Below are 22,631 nucleotides of genomic sequence, written 5' to 3'. Positions count from 1 at the left end.
AGGTATGAGTCGACCAAAATGGACTATATTCGTATGCCAAATAGCATAGAGACATCGGGAGAGAGAAGGACTGTGACTGAACTCGATTCCGAGCTGCCTACGTACCCTCGACGAAGGATCAAGTCTTAACGTAGTTCGATTTCATCATCTCGAATGAGATGTCGGTTTCATCGGTCTCGAGCGAGACACCGGGTTCGTCTAGTTTCATTGGTCTTGTGTGAGACATTGGCTTTGTGTAAATGGCATCGTATTTACGAGCTCGTGCCATAAGCATGATCTAGGTTCTTCGTTGTGGTCCATAAGATTGAAACATAATGATTCAATAATCATGGAAGTGATTATAAGTATTATTTATGTATCTCTTTTCTTATGAGAGCTCTCTGAAAATGGCCTCCCCCATCGAGAGCTAAGTCTTTATCTTTTATAAGAGGAGCTCGCCACCGTCGAACTCGGTACGTTGTTGCACGTGTTCCTTTATTTTAGCTTTGACTTTCTTCGGAATGTGTATATCTTTTAGTTAAATAAATGATCTTGACTCATTCAATAATCTCTGAACAAGTCTTTTAACCACTTCGATCTTAAGTCGGTCCAAACGTTAAACCGTTTCTACTAAACCAAGATTTGCCGAACCATTAATCAACTTGTTCTGTTGGCGGGAAGGATTGTGTGACAAATCCGGTATCAACATCAGTGAACGTATGAGACAATGACAATACCAGACTACATGAGATGATGAAACAGGAATCAAAATATGACTGTTCTTAGAGTAAAATGATCTTTACTAGACTTAACCGTTTCCTTACATCGTCTACTATGAATCGGTCTATGCCCTACTAAGTTGCGGATGTAATTACCATCCAAGTGAATTTGCCGACACATTTTGTTGTCTCCTTTGCAAAGACTGGTGATCACTTGCTGAGATCATGAAAATGACTGAACAAAGACGCATAAAGAAAGTAAGCGACCTAACTGAAAGTCCGTGAAAACTATATCTAACAGAGGGAAGAAATGAGGACGTTTAGTGAATAAACAAATCATAGATTCACAATTAATAGAGTGAATGAAAACAATAATGGCTTCGCCCGGGTTCAAACCGGAGACCTTCAGTGTGTTAGACTGACGTGATAACCAACTACACCACGAAACCCTTTGTAATATATTGTACCGTATGATATAATATCTAGTTACGAGTTCATTAGTATATTTCATTATTTCTACTTGTTTGGATCAATAACAAAACTGAGATGTTACCCGCTAAACAAGTAAATTACTAGTAGAAATAATGAATCTATTTAAATATTCTTACACTTGGGATCGGTTTTGAATTCAAAATTTTCGGTTTGGATCTCAGTTTCTGGATTTTCGGCCAAGCTAATTCCCAACCATAAATCAAGAAACAGCTCACTTGGAAAAATAACAATTGTTGAAATGTAGTTTATAATGTAATTTACAAAATTTATAATTATAGCCCTAATACATTTTAGGACGAGATGTTTGAAACATATATTTTATTCAAATCATCTCTCACATTCTGCAAATTTTTCTTGTTTGAATAATAATAATAAGAAAGAAAAAAAATGAAAAATCTCAATCGTCTTGCTTGAAGAATTACACTAAGCTTTAGTCTTTGCTGATTGTCCTGTGGGGACATTTCCACCGTTTCCAGCTGCTGCTGCTTTAGTAGGAGAAGCATTAGAGCTGGCATAGTTTTCAAATGATATATCCATAGTTACTCCTTTCTTAGCAGAAGCTGCCTTCACGAATTCACCTACTGCTCGACCCCATTTCACCATGGCCGATGTCAGTTCCTTACTTTGTTCAAACGTTATCGCACCCGGACCACTCTTCTTTATCTCAACCAAAGCATCTCCCATTGTCACCAACCCATCAACCAGCTTCCACGGATCCTATTATCATTAAAAACAAAAGAATGCAAAGAACATGCTCATATATTTTACAAAAAATCTATAACTAACGAACGTGGAGTTGGTCTAGTGGTTAAAACTTTTGAATCATCAAGGGAAGTGTCTAAGGGAATGAACACTTACTGATTTTCCAACTTGGGTACCATCCAATGGAGACAAAGCTAAGAATAGGTGCATAGCTTGAGTCGAAATATTATCGCTCTCTATTGAATACGTATCAGGTGATACCGTCTTGAAGCTGGCCATGTAGTCATTCAGCTTAACAAAGAACTCCTTGAACTCTTTGTTTGCAAGACACCTAGTTTCTAGGTCAAGTAAAAAGGTTTGCATGCCTTGGTAAGCGAATGGCTCAACATCTTTGCCCGTTTTGGGAATGTTTCTTAAATAGAAAGGTAACGAGAACGGTGATGTTGATTGACGAACGCCAGATTGTTTAGAAAGAGATGCATATGTAGGGTCGGTATAATCAATATCAAATTGTTTTAGCTCGATTGGTTTGCCATTTATCTCGGAGACCGCCTTCACAAAAAGACCAATCCTTCCGACCCATTCGAACATAGACCCGGACAACCTATCCCATTGTGGATCAGGCATTACATTTGAAGTGCTTGTCTTCATCTCAGTAGAAACCTTCTCCATTGAAACCAAGGCCTCTATCAACCTCCATGAATCAAACTACACACACACACACAATCTTTTTTTTTTTTGAACTTAGCTTTCATATTTAAATTGCAGAAAAAAGGAAAAGATACAAGCCCATAAGCCATGGTTTAAGATACAGAGCCCATAGGGCCAGTGAGAGTTGAACACACATAGTTAGGATCAAAAGCTTTTCAGCCCAAAAAATAGAAAAAGGAAACCAAAGAGTCAACAAGCTTGAATATCATATGATTGTTAGCATCATATCAAAAATCGCTAGTCATTAGTTAGACATTTTATAGAAGATTAGTGCCTAAGCAAACGTTTAGATATTGCTTAGAACGATTTTATTTTATTTTTTTAAAAGAGTATCTAGAAAATTCATTTCGCTTATTATCGATTTTCCACCTAGACGGGTGCTTAGCCCACCAAAACCGAATTTTAGAACATTTTTAACTAATGAAAACTTACTGATGTTCCGGTTTGGGAACCCTTCAATGCAGAAATAGCCGTGAAGAGCTGGCCAGATTTGACTGATCCGGGTGGTGCCGGTTGAAAGCAACTCGTTATGTAACCTTTCAGATTTGTGAAGAAGTTCTTGAACTCTACGGTCGTGGGAGACTTTCCCTCCAAGGCACCTACGAAATCTAGTAAACCTTTGGAAGCGTAAGGCGCAAACTCTTTGCCCGTTTTGGGAAAGAGAGCCAAATAATCGAGTACGGAGAACGTCTTCCCTTGAGCTTGAGCTTGTGTTTCATATACATTGCTTAATGCAACAAGTAACACTAAACATACTGCTAATGAGATTCTTCCCATTTTTTCCTTGGAGATACTTAATATAAACAAGAAAATATTTATTCTTATTGTTAATATTATTTTTTGTTTTTTTGGGTTTTTTTTTCTGTATATGCTTTCTAGGAGAACTTGGTTTATATAGATGTTAAGAAAGTCAAAATTGAACTGAATTAGAGGCGACGAATGGTTTTTTTTTTCAAATTGATTTCCGCTTTTCTCGATCTATTTTTAGAAAGGATCAATATATTCATCAACTATAAATTTCCACCAATAAGATTGTGTTATTTCATATTCGATATTTTTTTAAAAAAGAAACAAAATATTGTCAAATTATATTATGTTTTTAAAATTAAAAGGTAAAACGAAATAAATAAAAAATAGTAGTAATTACAAAAAAAAAACATATTTTTAACGTCGTCAGCAAAACACTAAACCCTAAATCATAATCCCTAAACCCTGAATCCTGAATTCTAAACCCTTTGGATAAATCATAAACTTTAAATCAAAAACACTAAACACTAAAACACTCAAGGGTTTAGGGTTTCGGATTTAGGGTTTAGGGTTTTAGTGTTTAGCGTTTTTTATTTAGAGTTTAGGATTTATCCAATGGCTTAGGGTTTAACTAAGGGTTTAGGGTTTAGGATTTAGGGATTAGGATTTAGGGTTTAATGTTTTGCTGACGACGTTAAAAATATTTTTTTTAATTCTTTTTTCTGTAACTACTATATTTTTTTATTTTTTATTTTAAAAACATAATATAATTTGACAATATTTTGTTTTCTTTTTCAAAAGATATCGAATTTGAAATAATGAAATTCTATTGGTCGGTGAACCTCTAGAATAACTCTTTATTTTAAATTAACCTCCACTTTTCTCTCAAACTACTTTTAGAAAGGATCGATTCATTGTTGTAAAAAAGGATCAATTTATTTAGCACAAATTATTTATTTTCTAATGCTCTCTGTTTTTCTCTCGATCTATTTTTATAAGGATCAATATCTTCATCCAACTAAATCTAAATAAGAGCTGAGAATAAATTGATTTACACTACCCTTGTAATGATCAAACATGTGTACAAAAAGATTATTATGAAAAATGAGTTATTCTGTCATTTTTAATGTACGTTTAGTGCAAGTAATTGCATTTTAGTTATAAAAAATAATTGCATTTTGCATGCTTCCTTCTTCAAACCTTGTCCCCATATAAATTGATTTACACTACCCTTATAATGAGTTATTCTGTCATTTTGCATGTTCAAACCTTGTCCCCCATATAGACACTGCGTCCTGTTTCCCTAACCAGATAGCAGGATGAGCATCTGCTCTGAACTCGCTTAGATGGGGTCAGATCGAGTAGCTTGATCTCTGTGTTTTGCAACTCATTCTTGCTTCGTTGTTCACTCCATTGTTCCTGGGATCAAACCACAAGTCAAGCTGTCTAGGTCTTAGCATCAATGGCTGATCTAAGAGGTTCACAATCAACATTGTCAAGAAACAGAGCATTCCCAAATACTCAAAGACAGCTTTTTTTATGGCATTCAAGTTCCAAAGCATATACCTTTTTGATAAACTCTACTTAAGCGAAAATAACAGCTCTGTGATAAGCAACCGCACCCATTTCCATGAATTGATGATACCCATGTTCTCTCGCTTGTTCCGTAAGCAATTCCAAGCGTTTCTGTGGAAACGGGCATGCCTCGTCGTATAAAGGCTGAGGGAGCTTCGATGGCATCGTCGTGTAGATTGTCTTGACCCCAACTCCGTCGATTTTACGCGAAATCATCAAGTGCGAAGAAGAGTGAGTGTTCACTACAGTCTCGTGGTTCAACCGGTAATTTATACCGATTCACATTATTTCCCGGTTAAAATTCTACTTCGGTTTCCGGTTTATATTAATTTTTGATTAGAAGCTTTTGTTTTTTGTTTATTTAGAAAATTAATAAGTCTAGGAAACCCTTTAAATCCAGTTTTTTATCAAGAAATTCAATTACTTTTTCGAGTTATATAAAATATGATTTATCATCCATTATTCAAATTAATATTAAAAAAAAGTCATCAAAATATAACCAAAATATGTAATTTTTTATAAAATAATTTAGTGTGGCACAAATATAGTTTAACTAGGTGTTTTACCCGCACATGTGGACATATTTTTTTATGAATATATATTAGTTTATGTTTTTATTAAGTAGTTATAATTTTTTTATATCTTAATTTTAAATTTTTATAATAGAAAAATATTATTTAGAGATAACAACACAATATAGAAGAATTATCTTATTTTTAAAATTTATTATTATAAATATAAATTCATTTTTAATTATATATAAAAATTCATTAAGAGCATAAACAATATTAACTAGTCTAACTTTTGTGCGACAAATTATATGCTGACATATACATTTTATGATTACTTATTAGTACATGCAATGATGATGATATTTATTATTATGTTTTCATTTGAAAATTCTTACGAATTATAAATATTTGAATATTTCGTTGTATACTGTATTCCTTATTATTAAAAAAATCTTGGAAATCACTCAAGATATAATTTTCAAAAATAAATATATTTGTTTGTTGTATAATCGTCTCATAATATTTTTTTGTCATTAACGTCTAATAATTGTAATTCGTAGTAGAATAAAATCATGTTAAGAGAAATCAAGTTGATGCTAAAAAAAAAAAAAATCTAGTTAAAACAAATTGAAAGAGGAATGAAATTAAATGGATAACCGAAGTATAGTGTAACCGACATTTGGAGATGTAACCAAACTATAGTGTAATGTTTTCATGTCTAAATGCGCAGTGTGTTTGGGATCAGACGTTTCAGTGACTGATTGTCCGGGGAAGACCCCAAAGGGGGATTGATCTTCCACGTGATGCTGTTACAGAAAATAACACTAAAGGTGAATGATTGGTTCTGTTACATTGTTGTATTCATCTTGTATGCCACTCTTCATATTAGTCTTAAAGATACTACTATGTGACAAACTTGGTTTATCTTTGCTTAACTGAGATTTATAATAATAAATCATAGTCAATGTACGAAGTAAATACAAACAACACCCCAATTATTGCTTTTAATTTTGGGGCCTTTAATTTTATAAATACATTAGGTTAACCTGAAAATAAACACATGAATCAAATTGTAACCACAGATAAACTAAACATCCAGTTCAGAGAATTTCTTTGCCTTCTCAGTCTCCTAGTGGATTCGCTTTGTGCTGAGAACATCGTGAAATACAGCAGGTTTCTTGGTAATTGGAGCTAGCTCCTGAGATACACCACAATATATACAAGACACCGTTTCAGTGACCATTACATAGAGAAAGAGAAAGAGAGTGTTTGTGTACCTCAACAGCAGCAGCTAAAGTAAGAACGGTAGCTTCAGCCCAAGGTCTTCCCATTATTTGTAATCCTATTGGCATCCCTCCCTTATCATACCCAACCTGCATTTTTGTTGATGAAACAAAGATATAGCAAGAATGAAACAAGTGTACGGACATGACAGAACCAAACTCTGTTGACATATGCACTAGTTAGAGACTTAAGGCCATGATTATCGCCAAACTGTTTTTTGGTTTTCTTAAAAAAAAAATTTGTTTTTTTGTCTGATTAAAAGAAAAAAAATGAAAAAATGAACCAATTGCGGGCCGCCATTGCCAATGGAACCCGTAAACAGTACAAAAAACATCAGATAGTCGATCCTTCTTTGGCGACTTTTGTGACCGATTTTAGCTGTTTTGTGGGGTCCTCAGCATGACTTTTTTTTAACAAATCCACTTAGGGATCTGCGATATTTATGCTCTAATAAAATAAATAAACATTGCTTACAGGGACAGATATGGCAGGGAAGCCCAGGAGATTTGCAGCTACAACAAACCGCATTAGATAAGCTGAAAAAAAAAGCAATCTTAATATCAGAAGTTATAAACTTTCAGTTACACCTGAATAAGATAGAGAAAATAACACCAAAAATGAAAAAATAGTGTTTTGTTTGACAAACCTGCCACTTGAAAATTTGTTTCTCCATTTTTCACAGCCTCAGGTGGTATCAAAGGAGCTGTCATACTGTTTGTGCAAGACAACATGTCACCAACATTCATATAGAAGTAACGTATCTGATGACAATGGAAGCAAATGTTCTGTTACATGGAATATTTTTACGTACCCACATGTAGGTGTCACAATAACATCAACGTTTTTGAAAATATCCATGTGATACTCCATCAATCTTCTCCTGTAACAAATAAATTTTACACAAGCAAGCAGCCACTATAGAGAAAATGGTTGTATAGAACTTTATTTACCTAAGACACTGAGCAGCAATATAGTCTGAAGCAGAGAATGACTTGAAGATCGCAAAGCTAGTACGAGTATCATAAGATAACTTTGGAGTTTTCCTGAAACATAAGACAATGAAGAGAATGATTTAGACCAAAGCTACTGAAATCAGAACAAAAGCTTAAAGACATACCCATCCTCACAGTAAGGAGTAAGAGAACACAGTGTTGCAGACCCAATCGACACAACATGAGCTGCACGCATCTCTTCCAGTTCAGGAACCACTATTTCCACTACCTGCAACAGTACACCATATAGAGATTTTATATGAAGCTATACTTTGATAGAGAAACTTATTCAAATGATCAGCTTACTTGGCAACCATGATTGTTTGATAGGAGCTTAAGGATATCTTCACATTTGTCAGATATGTCACTTGAATGAACATCATTAAACCACTGCGTTAAATAAAAAACAATGCCACTATATACAACTGAAGTAGCAAAATCAAACCCAGTTAAACTAGCATGGATATAAAACTGATGTAGCTGAAGCTACGATAAGGCAAAGATCTCGTTTAGCCTTCGAATGCCCGAGAAAAATAATAGACTAAATAATTAAGATATTTGGGATATTTTCTAAATATGCACTCTGAATCAAAAACTCACCGTTGTATATTTCCCTAGCCTTAGAGATCCAATAGCATTGCCTCCATTGTGAGATAATAACTTCGGAAGACAGGGTGGTGTCTGCAGAATCATTTCAAAGACCAAGTTTTTACAAGAATATTTGCTATGGTCAAATGAATACATTGGAAGACAATGTACCGGGTTCAAGTTAAGTCTATCTGCAGATGAAGAGCCCAATATCACTGCATACCTGCGTAACACACAAAGGCAGATTAGCCGGAAAAAAAATCCAGGTTTAATCCGAAAATCGAACATTTGAAATGGTAGATGTGTGTATTGCTTTGAATAGTTTTTCTTTTGTGTTGCAACTCCACTCACTATTGTTGACTGCTTTACAAAGATTTAAAGATTGAAATAATATGGTCATTCTAATCCTAGGGTCAAGAAAGAAAAAAAACTTACACCAATAGAGTATCTTCCAGGGATGAAGCAAGTGGACTAACAACTTCCACTGTTCCACCTGCACATAATGACCTGTAGAGATGAAAAAAACATACACATTAAGTTCAAATGGTTTAGATAGCAACTTGATGAAAACAAGTAGAAAGATATTCTCTTAACTCTTACCCTGTCATATCTGTCCGACCATATGTTGTTTTCAGTCCAGTTACACCACAAAGTGATGCAGGGATGCGAACAGAACCTACTTTCCAGACACAAGTAAGCATACAACGCAGATAAAAAAAATCAAGATAACTTTGATGATACCTCCACCATCTGTTCCTAGAGCAGCTGGACATAGTCCAGAGGCTACAATAGCTGCTGAACCTGAAGAAGATCCGCCTGTGTACCTTTCAGGTGAATGTGGGTTTCTTGTGGTTCTGCAAGAAACACATTGAAGTAACAAAACAGTTTACAAGTAAGATTTGTGTTCTCTGCTGTGTTGCTTACCCATAATTTGAATTGTTCCCTGAAGTCCCCATTCCTAACTCATGCATATTAGCCTTCCCAAGTAAGATTGCACCACAACTTCGAAGTCTTGAAACAACCACTGAGTCCTTCTCTACATAACGCTCTTCATGTAGCCATGTTGTTCCACCTATAGATGCAAGACTCCTATAAAAGGTCTCTTATATCTTTCAGTGTTTTAAATGAAACATAAGAATGACACTACTTACCCGTTGTGGTATGCGGTAAACAGTCAATATCATCCTTGATTGTTATAAAAACTCCATCTAAAATGGATATTGGATGTCCTACACAACTCACATTCAACATGATCAATACACATACCAGAATAAATAGATCTCTTAGTCTGCAACATTACCTTGTTCAAACCTATGTGTAGAAGCTTCAGCTTGCTTTCTGACTTCATTAGCATCAAAGCTAATCAAAAAGGGTGTTGGAGACTTGTCATACTTGAACTCCTCTATGATTGAGATTATTTGTTCTGCTACCTAGCAAATCACCAACAAGGCTTTTTGATAGGCACCAAAATAAAAACAGTAAAAAAATTTGAAAATTAAAATGACTAACCACAGATGGAGTTGTTAACTTAGATCTATAAGCATAAGCGTAATCACGTATCTTCCAGTAACGAAAGGATGAGCCTGAATCTGCTTGGAAGCTAAGGGAAGGATCATATTGAGGAAGACACTTCAAGGCTGTTTCTAATCTGTTTACAGGACTCTCATCTTCTCCAACAGGGACAACATCAAGCTCCGGTTCTAAGTTCAACCAATGATAAGTTTATGTAATTATTACTGAGTTTTCCATGTAAGTACAGAGCCGGTCTTGAGCATAAGCTAGTGAAGCATTAGCCTATAGCCTCCAAAGTTTTTTTTTTTAAATAACATATATATAAACCTCCAAATTTGTACTCCTTCTGGATACAAATGTATGATGTTTAGGATTTTTCACACATATTAAGAAACAATAAATATCATTTTTTAATCATTACTTTTTATTTTATCAATAAAGTTTCACCACTCATATTTTTACTTTTTAATTTATATTTTTGTTTTAAAAGCAAATGCATTGATTATATCCTAATACAAGATAAAAAGTTCAAACATCTTACATTTGTATACGGAAGGAGTATATTTTTAAAAAATATAAGCCATTGCTAAATTGTATATAGCCCCCAAAATCTCAGAACAAGTCATGTGTAAGTATACAACATATGAATGATAAAACGACTTGTAAGATAAGAATATACTTTGAGATGGGAACACAGGTCTAAACATGGGCTCTTCTGGTATAACTGTGTTCCGAAAAATCTGCAAGTCACAACAAGGAAAAGCACATAAGTAATTGTGCCATGATCATAAAAGTGAGTCTGATGAAGACAGACCTGGGTCATGCCATTATTCTTCTTCAATGACTCTACAATCAATGAGCCTATAAGTGGTGCTTCAAGCATCTTAACAAACAACTTGAACAAGAAGCCAGTCAAATGAGGGGCTGCAACGTTACAAAAAACCATGTTAAGACATGTGTCTGAAACTCATGTAACGTATAGAACCAGATCAGCATTATAATATTAACGAACCTTTGATGTCTTCTTCTTTATATTTCACACAAGAGACATCAACCTCGTTAACCGGCTTCATGACCTTAAACTTACCCATCTTATCAAACAAGAAATAAATTAAGACGTTAAATTTGGATTGATGTAGTAGATCACACGTCAGAAGATTCAGAGACCAGAATCAGAACAATGGCTATGGAAGATATATATATAGATTGAAAAAGTCAAAGAAGAACCTGAGAACGTTGATCTGATTTGGCGGTGATTAGTTAATGAACCTGACGCAGATTTGATGAGGCCGTGCGGATGACCGGTGAAGTTTGTTGGAAACTTGAATGGTTGCTTGTACTAGATTTGCATATTGATTTTGTCTCGAAATGCTGAACAAGTCTAACGATATTCTCAAATTGACATAACGGTCCCCTTTATTGTGTAAAATTCTATTTTCTCCCCCTAATTATTGTTTTCACACTTGCTCCCCCAGTCCATGTATATCCATCCATTTCTACTACATAACCCACTGTGATTTTTACTTATTCAGAGCTCATAAGTCATAAGCATGTTCAGCTATCTAGAAGAATCAAATAGTGCGACTATGTTGTATATCAATAGTGAAATGCAAAGTTCTTGGATGAAAAATTAATTGGTTGTTACGCTATAAGAAAATTTGCCATAATATTGTTGGTTGACATAATCAACCAAAGATCGCGAGACACGACTTGATCGAGCAACATCATTTACGACTAGTCAGCCTATATACCATATGGATATTCTAATTTAAAGAAGTCATTGGTGATAGGATTCAAAAAAATATATTAAAACAATAATTTTGACTTTAAAATATCAACATTGTATTTCACATGAATAATATACATAATCCTTGAAGAAGGGCTAATTATTACTCTCTCAAACATGTTTTGTATTTAATCGTGACCATACTTTATAAGGAAAAGCTAAGCTAATTCAAAGATATACCATCATGATAACACCTCAAGCATGCTGGTGAGATACGTCTGATATAAGTTAGAATAATTACAACAGTTTAACCACTTTTATAACAAGGTGCAAGTTGGCAATATATGGTATAATAAGAACAAACAAGTGAGAAGGTGAATACACAGTGACAATGTTAATATCTTCTTTTGTTAGGTAGGTATAAAGTTTATCCCCCATTGATATGCATAGATCAGTAAATAAAAGATGAGTGTTAGGCCCTTTTACAAATTATATTTTTGATGTTGGCAAGAAATAAAAAGATCAGTTTAAGGATACAAGATTTGGTTTAGTATTTTCAATCTGTCTTGTTAATTATTTTTAATTAAATCTGTTTCTTTTATCTGATGAAATCAAGGGAATAAAAAAAAAAAAAATCCAATAACTTAGTATTTGGTAATAAAATAAAAACTAAGACTGATGAGGCTAAATCCATGATTAACCCCAGTCTCTTAACTAGGGTTTTTAGCTTCGGATAAGAGATGATTCTTAATTTTTCTTAATTCCTAACTAAGAAAATCTAAGAACCATTTCTTATATAAAAGATATAAGAACCGTTTTTTAGCCGAAAAGTGTAAAAAAAAAAAAACCAAAAAAATATCAAATCATGAATTAAGAACTCTGTCTAGACCGGTGTTAATCATGATCAAGGACAATGACCTAATTATTTAGATTTTTCATATCTTCTTCTACAAATCTTACTTTATGATTTAGAATATTAAACCTTCAAATAGTTCGTACTTAGTACTTGCTTATAAAATACAACTTAGTGATTAACTTCTTTATTGAAAAGAAAAGCTGGTCTTCTTCAGCGTAGAAATATCAAACACACTAGTTAGCTGGACCCCAGCATAGAGTTCCAAAAAGTCATATTAATCCTTGAGTAACGTCACAAGACAGTCACACATCAGCTCCTTAAACTCATAAACTCTGACAAACCACGTGTAATAGAGCAATAAGTTCACGTACCACAACGTCCTATCATGTTATCATTTTCCAACACCACCACCACCGTTTCACCCATCATATAACAAAAATCATTTTTAAGACAGAACACACTTTAACTAATAGATGGAGAAACTCTCTTACAACTCCTATCCAGACTCAACCGACTCATCTCCTCGATCTCGCGAGATCGATTTCGATAACCCTCCGCCATGGGATGATCACAACCACCAGAGCTACAAAGTTAGGTTCATGTGCAGCTACGGCGGCAAGATTCAGCCACGTCCTCACGATAACCAGCTTACTTACGTTAACGGAGAGACCAAGATTCTCTCCGTAGATCGCGGGATCAGATTCCCCGTCTTGGCCTCCAAGCTCTCCGCCGTGTGCGGCGGCGATGGAGATGTTTTGTTTAAGTATCAGCTTCCGGGAGAGGATCTAGACGCGTTGATCTCCGTTACTAACGATGATGATCTTGAGCACATGATGCATGAGTACGATCGCTTGCTTCGTGTGTCGTCTAAGCCGGCGAGGATGCGTTTGTTTCTCTTCCCGGTTTCTTCCGGTGGGTTTGGATCGGAGGGTTCTAGTCACTCGGATCGTGATCGGTTCGTTGAGGCGTTGAATACGGTTCGTAACCGGTCTGAACCGGAGAAAACCGTAACCGGTCCGGTGAATAGTGCTGATTTTCTGTTTGGGACGGAGAAAGTTGTAGCTCCTCCGCCGCCACCGGCGGCACCGGTGGTGCTAGAGCCTCATCCGCCGGTGGTTCAACCGGATCACGCGGTGGAGATGCAAAATCAAATGCTTGAGTTCCAGAGGATGCAAGTTAGGGATCAAGAACAGCAACAAGAAGCTGTTTTTAGAAGGAAGAGTGAAGACGGTTTAATCTTCTCTCCGCCGTACGCACCTCCGCCTCCGCCGCAGACGGCGGTTCCACAAAACAGTACACAAGCGCCTCCAATGACCTTCTGGCAAGGAAACCACTGTAATCCAGGAGGCGTGTATCCAACAACCGCTCCGGGAATGGGATTACCGGAGCAGCCGGTATACATGGTTCCAGCTCCAACTCCAACACCACATCCGGGAACTGTATACCACGCTCAGCCGCCACAACAACTTCAAAGCGTCATGAGACCAATAGCTCCAGGACAAGGCAACCAAGGTGGCTACTACCCTCAGGCTTACAGGGAACAGCACCAACCGGCTTACAACGTAGCTCAACCACAAGTAGGAGCAAGGGCACCACCACAACAGCAACAGCAACCTCCTCCGCCTTTTACCTCCGGTCCTCCTCCTCAGCCGCAATACTCTGCGGTTCCACCGCCACGGCAAGTCTTGGGATTACCAGATACAACGGCGTATACTCAGGTGAATTACGCAGGAGGAATGGGGAAACAAGTTTACTACACGGAGGCACCACCTCCACAGTACCATGGAGGAGTTGGTTTACCTGTGAATGGTATGAGCGAAGTGAGAACCGGACCAGACGGTAAGCCTGTTGTTATGAACATGTCACCCAAAGTTTCATCACAAAGTTCAGATTCTGCAGTGTGATGAGGTAATCAGATTATTGTTTAAAACCATTTCAAGTTTCATCATCATATATAGTGTAATTGAGATTACTTTGGTATTTGAATGTCTCATAAATAATATTTACCTTTTGTTTTAATCTACTTTATAATGTTCTTGATTCTGCAATTTCTATAACTTCTTGTCTTATTTTCATGAACCTTGTCTCTTGTGCATGCACTTTTTCTTTTCTTTTTGCCTATATGTCAACAAGATTATTACGTATTGTTCGAATGGACTTGTAAATTCAATATAAAACATATCGGTTGTACATGAGAACTGATGTACAAATGAATCATATTTTGTGGAAGATCAACATCTAAAACTCAATAATTGAACTAGAGAAACAACGATTTTTAAAAGTTATCTCGTTTGATTGGTTTTTTAGTAGATAAATATCATGGATGGTACACACCACACGGAAATAAAACTATCAAACCTTACTTAGGGACAGGTGTTGTGTGAAAGGATGTTATATAGGTTTGAACTTTTGAGAATCTTTGGAGAGAAAGAGACAGCTTCGCTAACTCATCGCCATTGTTGTCAACCCATTAGCTCCAAAAATTCTTTAACAAAACGACAACCATTATTGTATCATAATCATATCATTGAGTGCATACATGTGTCATACATGTCTTTGGTTTCCTGTTATAATCATAGAGAGTAAGACCATCAGGTCCATCACACCAGTACACACCCAACAACTACATTTGCCGTATCCCAAGATTCGTTTCTAGTTAGGCAATAAATGAAAAAAAAAAGACTTCATGATCGCTCTTGGAGCATGGTATGACTGTATGAGAAGCAACACTGCAATCTGTAATATTTACTTCATCCGTTTCATTTTAATTGTCGTTTTAAAGTCGGACACACAGATTAAAAAAATATTTAATTTTACATATTTCTAAACTAAAAACATCATTACCAATACACTTAACCCCCTTTTAACCAATAGAAAAATATATTAAAATATAAGTCAATAAATTTTACATTAAAATTATAAAATGACATTTATTTGAAACGAAAATTTTATTCTAGCAACGATAATTAAATTGAAACGGAGGGAGCATGATATATAATACTCTCTCCTTTGTATGAAAAGAGTGTTATCTGACATTTTCTACACGAATTAAAAATAATTTACAATAATTAAATACATTAATGTTTTTAATAATAAGATTTGTTTAATCCAATATTTTTTGAGATACATAAAATTATTTATAAGATCAAGAAATTTTACAATAAATATTAACATAAAAAGATACAAATTGCATTGAAGTTCTAAATCAATATTTTTTGTGTAACCAAAAAAAGTCAAAATGACTTTATTCATGAAACAAAGAATTACCAATAGCTTTAAAAAAAAAAAAACCACTGATATATCTTAATTAAATATCTAATAAGGACAAAAGAGACCAATGTAACAATCTTTTGGTAAGATGGTATTATATGATGAGCCTCGCGGTGATTCTAGTTATGACCTCTTTAAGAGAAAAAGATAAAAATAGCATTAAGTTTTTGTTCCCAAACTAGTATTTAAGGTCAAAAGTCACAAAATAGCACTTAATGTTTTATCAAAAATCACAAACTTAGGGTTTAGAGTTAAAGGGTAGAGTTTAGGATTTAGGGATTAGGGTTTAGGGTTTAGAGTTTAGGGTTTAGGGTTTAGGGTTTAGAGTTTAGGGTTTAGGGTTTAGGGTTTAGGGTTTAGGGTTTAGGGTTTAGGGTTTAGGGTTTAGGGTTTAGGGTTTAGGGTTTAGGGTTTAGGGTTTAGGGTTTAGGGTTTAGGGTTTAGGGTTTAGGGTTTAGGGTTTAGGGTTTAGGGTTTAGGGTTTAGGGTTTAGGGTTTAGGGTTTAGGGTTTAGGGTTTAGGGTTTAGGGTTTAGGGTTTAGGGTTTAGGGTTTAGGGTTTAGGGTTTAGGGTTTAGGGTTTAGGGTTTAGAGTTTAGGGTTTAGGGTTTAGGGTTTAGAGTTTAGGATTTAGGGTTTAGAGTTGAGAAATGGAGTTTTGGGGATAAAATTTCAAATTTTGAAAAATAAAAAAATTAAAATTTTCAAAAGATAAAATGCTATTTTGGTCATTTTAGTTTTTGAGTGCTATTTTTGTGATATAAACTTAGAAATGTGCTATTTTGGAGATTTGCCAAAAACCACCGAATTATCTTAATTATCTTAATTAAAAAAAAAATAGCTTAAAAAAAAAAAACAAAACCACTGAATTATCTTAATTAAATATCTGATAAGGACAAAAGAGACCATTGTAACAATCTTTTGGTAAGATGGTATTGGCCATATGATGAGCCTTGCGGTGATTCTAGTCGATGTTCTAAAAATCGGTAGGCGGTAACTAGGCGTTTTATAGAGGACTAACGACTAGGCGGATTATTCGGGGCCTAGGCGAGGTCTAGGCGTTAGCAAATTGTTGATTTATTTTATATATTTTATACATTTGTATAACATATTTTAGTTTTTACGTTTAATTATAAAATTATTGTGACGAATTATCAAAATTAGATATACAAAACAGCAACAAGTAGACAAATTTGTAGATTTGTAATAATATTATTGCTTTATTTAACATATATAGACAATTTTAGATTGATTTTGACCAATTTTAACTGATTTAGAACAGTTTAAACCAATTTGAATCATATAAAGCGGTATAAATCGGATTTTAAAAAAATCATTTCGGATAGGACCGAGTTGCTACCTACCGATTTTTAGAACCCTGATTCTAGTTATGACCTCTTTAACCCTCAAGTACTTTTAAGATTCAAAAACAAATCACAAGTGCAGTTTCACAATCTCTTTGACCATCTTGTCCCAAACCCTTGAGGAAAGACTTGGTGAGTTTCAATGAAGAGACCATTCTGAAGACCCTGCCACAGACCTTACGCACCTTGGCTCGCCTCGCTTGCTTCTCAGGCACATTCCCAACAAGCTCTTTAACCAAACAACTCAGTTTCCCCATATGACTCTTCATTTTTCTCCTCGACTCTTTGCTTACAGTAACCAACGATCTCAAACCTTCAGAGATCAACTGAAGAGCTTCTACTCTACAAAACTCAACCTTAGGATTCAAACTCTTCTCCACAAGAAACCCAAACAGCTTGCGTGCTATCCACGCCCTCCTTCTAAACACTTCCTCAAGAAAATCCACCTTTATCTGAGACTTATCTAGATATGCATTTAATTCACCCAAGTACCTAGCAATAATAAGCAGAGATATGTTCATAACCACAAATGGACACCGACAACGGAGTGAGTTTTACAAACTTTACCTTGGCTATTTTCACTAGCTGATCTTGATTGTCATGGCTGTAGAAGAAGAAAGGTTCCTTATACAATGAATAGTGGAAGCAGATCAGATCAGCAAAACACAATTCAGAAACATTATGGAAAAGAACATAATGCACTCAGCATCCCAGCAAACATAGAACCAAGGCTCCACATGTCCAATGAGTAGTCATAGTCTTGCAAATCAACAAGTTCGAGAGTGAAGCTTAGCTACATCGAAAAGGGAAATAATAGAGGATTTGAAGTAAAAGCACACAACACGAACATTATACTCTTTCCCAATCCATAGGGTGAAGCTTACGCAGCTCATGGAAGAGAAGACAAAGTCACCTTCTTTTTCTTAACAGGTTTGAGGATCTTGATGATGCATGCACTTCTCCTTGCTGTTCACGTTTACTCCCTCGAATACTTCACTATACTTTCCACGCCCGACCTTCCTTACTACCTCATAATCATATTTCTCCCTGAGTGATCAAAGCTTTAACAAGATATTACATTAAGTGCATCAATCTTCATTGGATAAGCTTTATCTGGAAGTAAATGAATCCAGAGCAAACTGAAATCAAAATCACTATAAACACTATAGAGAGCTACTTAGTCAATACTACCAATTCAGCTGATCTCAAAATGAAATCAAAATCACTATAAACACTATAGAGAGATCTGATAGTTACTACCAATTCAGCTCACTGCGCTCTCCCGCAGCAGATTCTGATTTCGTTTTTGTCCGGTTTGCGTGGATTTTGCGCTATCTTCTATATATTAATAGAAAAACATTTAAAAGTTATAACATGTATTTTCTACTAATTAAAAAAGTGTCATGCTGAGTTGTCACCTAATTAGAATGCTAATTTTGCTTACGCGGTGGCTTGAGGATCAATTGACAATTTTGTTAATCCAAAATTAAATTGCTAGAAAATGTTATATTATATAGTATGTTCATTGTGGACCATTCATTTATCAAATTTAAATTATTATATATTTTTTCCTTAAATAAAACTTACGGAATAACCTAATGTGATTAATATATATATGGCAATTAATGATTTTAAATAATAAAAATTTGCTAACAATCTGTATACTTTTTATCATTTAATTATTTATTATTAAAATAAATTACACAATTACATTAATCATATAATAAAAATTTAGATTTTTTTGTATATGTTATATTTTGAATTTTTCAAAACGATTATAAATTACTAAAATTGTTAAAAGTTTCACGTAAACTTTTGTGATCAAGGTTTAGTTTTTTTTCTATAATAAGATATAATGATTATAAAATCATATGAATAAATAATTTTATTTTAATAGGTGTTTATGTTAATATATACATATATAATATATATATAAATATTTCATATCGTTTAAATTAAATTATACATCATATGAAAATACATACTTATATTTTGATATATGCGTTGAACATATATTGAAAAGTTAATATTTTCATTTTGAAATTTTCATTGTTTTTTTTAATGTTTATAAATTATTGAAACCACTAAACATTCCACATTAAAAAAAATTGTTGGTGTAAAATTTTGTTACACAAATATGCAAATAATCATAAAATCATAAGAGTAGAAACTTCATTTAATAAATATACATATTAAAAGTATACTATATATCTATGTTAATATCATTTAAATTTAATTATATATCATATACGATAGATAAGATTGATTGTTTTGATCTATTTACCCTAAAATGATTGCAAATAAACAAGAGCTGTCGTTTGATTTATATGCACACACCAATTTATTACATAATAGTAATTGATTTCTTAGCTATTTAATATATAATTATTATTTTATTATTTCATAATATGCAAAAAAAAACTTAACATGTTTAATTTAACTAAGCATACGGGTTTGAGTAGTTTGGTTTTCGGTTAGTTTGATTCAATCTGAAACAAATCTTACCGAATTAATCTGAAATAAAATTTGGTTGGGTGTTAGTTGGGTTTCTGAAAATTCCACCAAAGTTTTTGATTTCGATTATATTTTAGTTTAATTTTGTTAAATTTTCGGATAAATTTGGTTAGTTTGGTTAGGGGTTTTTAGCATGGTTTGGTTATAAATTTTTTTTGTTTTTTTAAGAAAACAAAAGTACCCAATTGTCAATCCGAAATATTTTTTAAAAAAACTATTGAATCGAACTCCTAACCGAACTAACCAAAAAATTTGGTTCGGCTCGGTGCAAAATCCCAGCCCTATGATCAACCATTTCTCAATAGAAAAAAGATTTGTATGTACCTTGAAGCAATTACCAATGTCTGAGAGATGATCTTCAGAAAAGAACATGCTAGAACTGAAAGGAACTGGTAGAAGCTTGCCAAAGACAGGGTGATGATCAACTGAAATCTTCTCACGGGGCTTGAGAGCTTAGAGCTAAGCATCAGGGTTTCCAACCTCGGTGGCTTGTTCAAACCACTTATGAAGCTCTAGAGCTTCCACGACATGAGTCACAACAGCTTCAATAGGCAGCTGCACAATAACCAGATGGTATCATAAGACTTCCACAACAAGTAATAAAATGGTATTATACGAATGTAACCTATTATATATATACCTTTTCAATAAAGTCTAGAAGAACATGAACGCCTGGTTCCTGCAAGTAACGTTTCTTCGCAGCAAGACTGATGAGATCATTGGTAAACTCTTTGATGATCTGAGAGTCTTTATCAGTCTGCCAGTCTTCAATTAGTCTTCCAGATCGTGCTAATGCACCATAAGCAAACAAACGACCCAATAGACTCTCTTTCACATCCTGCATCAATTGCAAATCAAAAGTTATGTTTTAAAAACCCTAGGCGTCGGCCTATTCTTAAAATCTGATTTATGCAATTCAAATCGGTTTAAACCATTTAAAATTGGTTAAAATTAGTCTAAGTTAATCTAAATTGGTCTTAAATTAATCAATAATGCAAGTGAAAATCCATAAATTTGTCTAGTTTTTTTCTATGTGTAATTTTTATAATTCATCACAAAATTTATAATAAAACCCAAAAACTAAAATATCTAAGGTAGATGTAAATATATAAAAAATAAATCAATAATTTGTTCTTAGACTGCTTGGAATAATCCGTCTACTAGCTGCTAGTCAAGCGTCTAGTTAAATGGCTAACTATTTCTTGAACATGCATTGATCAAAACCATTTGAGTCTGTATAACATAACACTCACATAAAACAAAAGATAAAATAAAAGGATTAATATAAATTAAGCTGTACTTACTTGTCCCTTCATGGATGAAGATACAGACAAATTATCAGAAACGAGTTTGAGCAGCGACTCCACACTGATGCGCTGGAGATGATGCCAACATGTAATGTCAACCCCAAAGCAAATCCTTGTCTTGCACACTGTTAAAAGAAAAGGAAAAAAAGCTAAATCTTCGGATACTAAAAAACTGAACCAGAGAGAAAGAGAGAAAGTATACATCTCTTGAAGACGAGACTCCACGGATAACCCTGCGTAGAGCGTATCTCAAGTGAGGTGCACAGTTATCCAAACCGTCGTTCTTCTCAGCTTCAAGCATCAACCCTCGGTCGATAGTTTCTTTATCTGGTAACGTCTCGTATTGTTGCTGAATCTCTTGTAACCTCGTCACCAAGGAGGCAGCAGCTGCTTCTCTAACGGAAGCGTCGGGGGAAGCTAAGTCTGTTAAGTAGTTAAGAGGCAACTCGGGTAAAGAGGAAGAAGTAACGTCAGCGTTCATCTTTGGTTTCTTCTTCTTCTTACTCTCCATATTCTCCGATGAATCGGCGCTGCTTCTCTTCTTGTTACTACCCATTGGTGAAAGACAGAAGCCGCGAGTTTGGTTTTGTCGTGAAAAGGACAAACATTTATAATATAACGAAAGCAAATACAGAAACTAGCCGCGACGTTAACCGGGATTTGGTAGAAACTTGGATTGTATTTGGCAAACCAAAATCTTCATGTACCGGTTCAGAAGACTCAAGTTACGTAAATTACCTACATTGGTAAGAGTTTCGGTTAAAAGTTAAAATCCACACATTATTCTGATTAGCTTTTGGTTATTGGGTTAAGCTGGACTTAATTAGAATGTGTTGCTGGGCCTTTTGTAAACGTACAATTTTCTGCTCTTTTCAATTATGTAATGTAAACTGTGAATTACATGTATTATTATTATTTTCCTGATGGAAATTTGCCACATAGATAATTCACTTGTTAACCCAAAAAAAAAAGAAGATAATTCACTTCATCACTTGTTTGTTTCATTTATTTTCAGTGTATAGCTTGCATACTTGTTTATGGTTATATAATAATTTGTTTTTGTAATTGTGTTATTGTTTTTATTTGGCAAAGTAAAAAACTTATCACATGGAAAGTCATTGCAAATATAGATTTATGGAAAAGAATAAAGAAAATGAGAAACACTGCAGTTGATTTGTGTATTTTTTTGCTCTTACAATAATTTATGGAAAATTGGACCGTATAACGCAAAAAAAAAAAATCACTGACTAACCAATTGTCCTACTTTTTCACTGTTTCCTGTGCTTTTTTATATAATATTGTCTTATTACCCTTGATTGGTACCTGTAAAACCAACAAGTCAATTTTTTTTTTAATAATGTTAGGTTCCAAAAAAATTTCGTGTCTATTACAGAATCACATACCCTCACATAGTTTATTCTCCCTTTCGAAGTGCGTTGCAAAGGGGACATCATCTCTGCTTCTGAAATCTATTGCGAGACGACGGTGTTACAATTGAAGTGGCGAGAAAGAGCAATTCGAGCATCTTTTCCTTCTTAGATTTGTGGGATCGTTGATGAAATTGTATTGTCTATGTTGATGGTGAAGGGGTGCAGTGGATAATAGAGTTTCAAAGACGAGAGTGGTGTCTGGGACAAAGTTGATCGGAGAAGATGAACTGTATATATTCTGTTACTATACTATTTTATTATGTTTCATTCTATTTGATGGTTACTAAAAAGTGTTCTATTTTGTTTAAAAATACAGTTTTAACTTTTTAAAGTTCTTGTTACATATTTTGAA

General features: G+C 34.4%; 3 protein-coding genes, 1 non-coding gene and 1 pseudogene across 5 annotated transcripts; 1 reads left to right on the top strand and 4 right to left on the bottom strand.

The window, feature by feature from the left end:
- Nucleotides 1-1,073: 1,073 nt before the first annotated feature.
- TRNAV-AAC lies at nt 1,074-1,147 on the bottom strand. Its single transcript has one exon. It is a non-coding gene; the product is annotated as a tRNA-Val (tRNA).
- A 327-nt stretch (nt 1,148-1,474) lies between these two features.
- On the bottom strand, nt 1,475-3,448 carry LOC106326114. Its single transcript, XM_013764138.1, has 3 exons — nt 3,036-3,448; nt 2,049-2,600; nt 1,475-1,907 (listed from the first exon to the last, which is right to left on the bottom strand). Exons 1-3 carry the CDS (start codon nt 3,378-3,380, stop codon nt 1,614-1,616), a joined length of 1,191 nt encoding a protein of 396 aa, XP_013619592.1. The 5' UTR covers nt 3,381-3,448; the 3' UTR covers nt 1,475-1,613.
- Nucleotides 3,449-6,344: 2,896 nt separating this feature from the next.
- On the bottom strand, nt 6,345-11,123 carry LOC106325299 (fatty acid amide hydrolase-like). 2 transcript variants are annotated; one of them, XM_013763342.1, is made up of 21 exons: nt 11,041-11,123; nt 10,826-10,904; nt 10,628-10,737; nt 10,493-10,553; nt 9,811-10,001; nt 9,602-9,731; nt 9,453-9,530; nt 9,226-9,373; nt 9,043-9,155; nt 8,902-8,977; nt 8,737-8,808; nt 8,473-8,524; nt 8,314-8,394; nt 8,020-8,103; nt 7,839-7,942; nt 7,672-7,764; nt 7,533-7,601; nt 7,368-7,432; nt 7,196-7,257; nt 6,715-6,810; nt 6,345-6,635 (listed from the first exon to the last, which is right to left on the bottom strand). In XM_013763342.1, the coding sequence occupies exons 2-21, from the start codon at nt 10,902-10,904 to the stop codon at nt 6,567-6,569; spliced, it is 1,833 nt and encodes a 610-aa protein (XP_013618796.1). In that variant the 5' UTR covers nt 11,041-11,123; the 3' UTR covers nt 6,345-6,566. The 2 variants fall into 2 exon arrangements, with proteins under 2 accessions (XP_013618796.1, XP_013618795.1); XM_013763341.1 differs by lacking the exon at nt 11,041-11,123 and having other exon boundaries at nt 10,826-10,975.
- Nucleotides 11,124-12,686: 1,563 nt separating this feature from the next.
- LOC106322550 (extensin-like) lies at nt 12,687-14,464 on the top strand. The gene has a single exon (XM_013760607.1). The coding sequence runs from the start codon at nt 12,869-12,871 to the stop codon at nt 14,297-14,299; it is 1,431 nt and encodes a 476-aa protein (XP_013616061.1). The 5' UTR covers nt 12,687-12,868; the 3' UTR covers nt 14,300-14,464.
- Nucleotides 14,465-17,087: 2,623 nt separating this feature from the next.
- On the bottom strand, nt 17,088-21,405 carry LOC106324583 (annotated as a pseudogene).
- Between the last annotated feature and the right edge of the window lie 1,226 nt (nt 21,406-22,631).

Source organism: Brassica oleracea, chromosome C2 (genome assembly GCF_000695525.1).
Source record: "Brassica oleracea var. oleracea cultivar TO1000 chromosome C2, BOL, whole genome shotgun sequence".
NCBI classification, from domain to species: Eukaryota; Viridiplantae; Streptophyta; class Magnoliopsida; order Brassicales; family Brassicaceae; genus Brassica; species Brassica oleracea.
The sequence above is the reverse complement of the archived record's forward strand: the minus strand, read 5'-3'. Positions and strand labels throughout refer to the sequence as shown.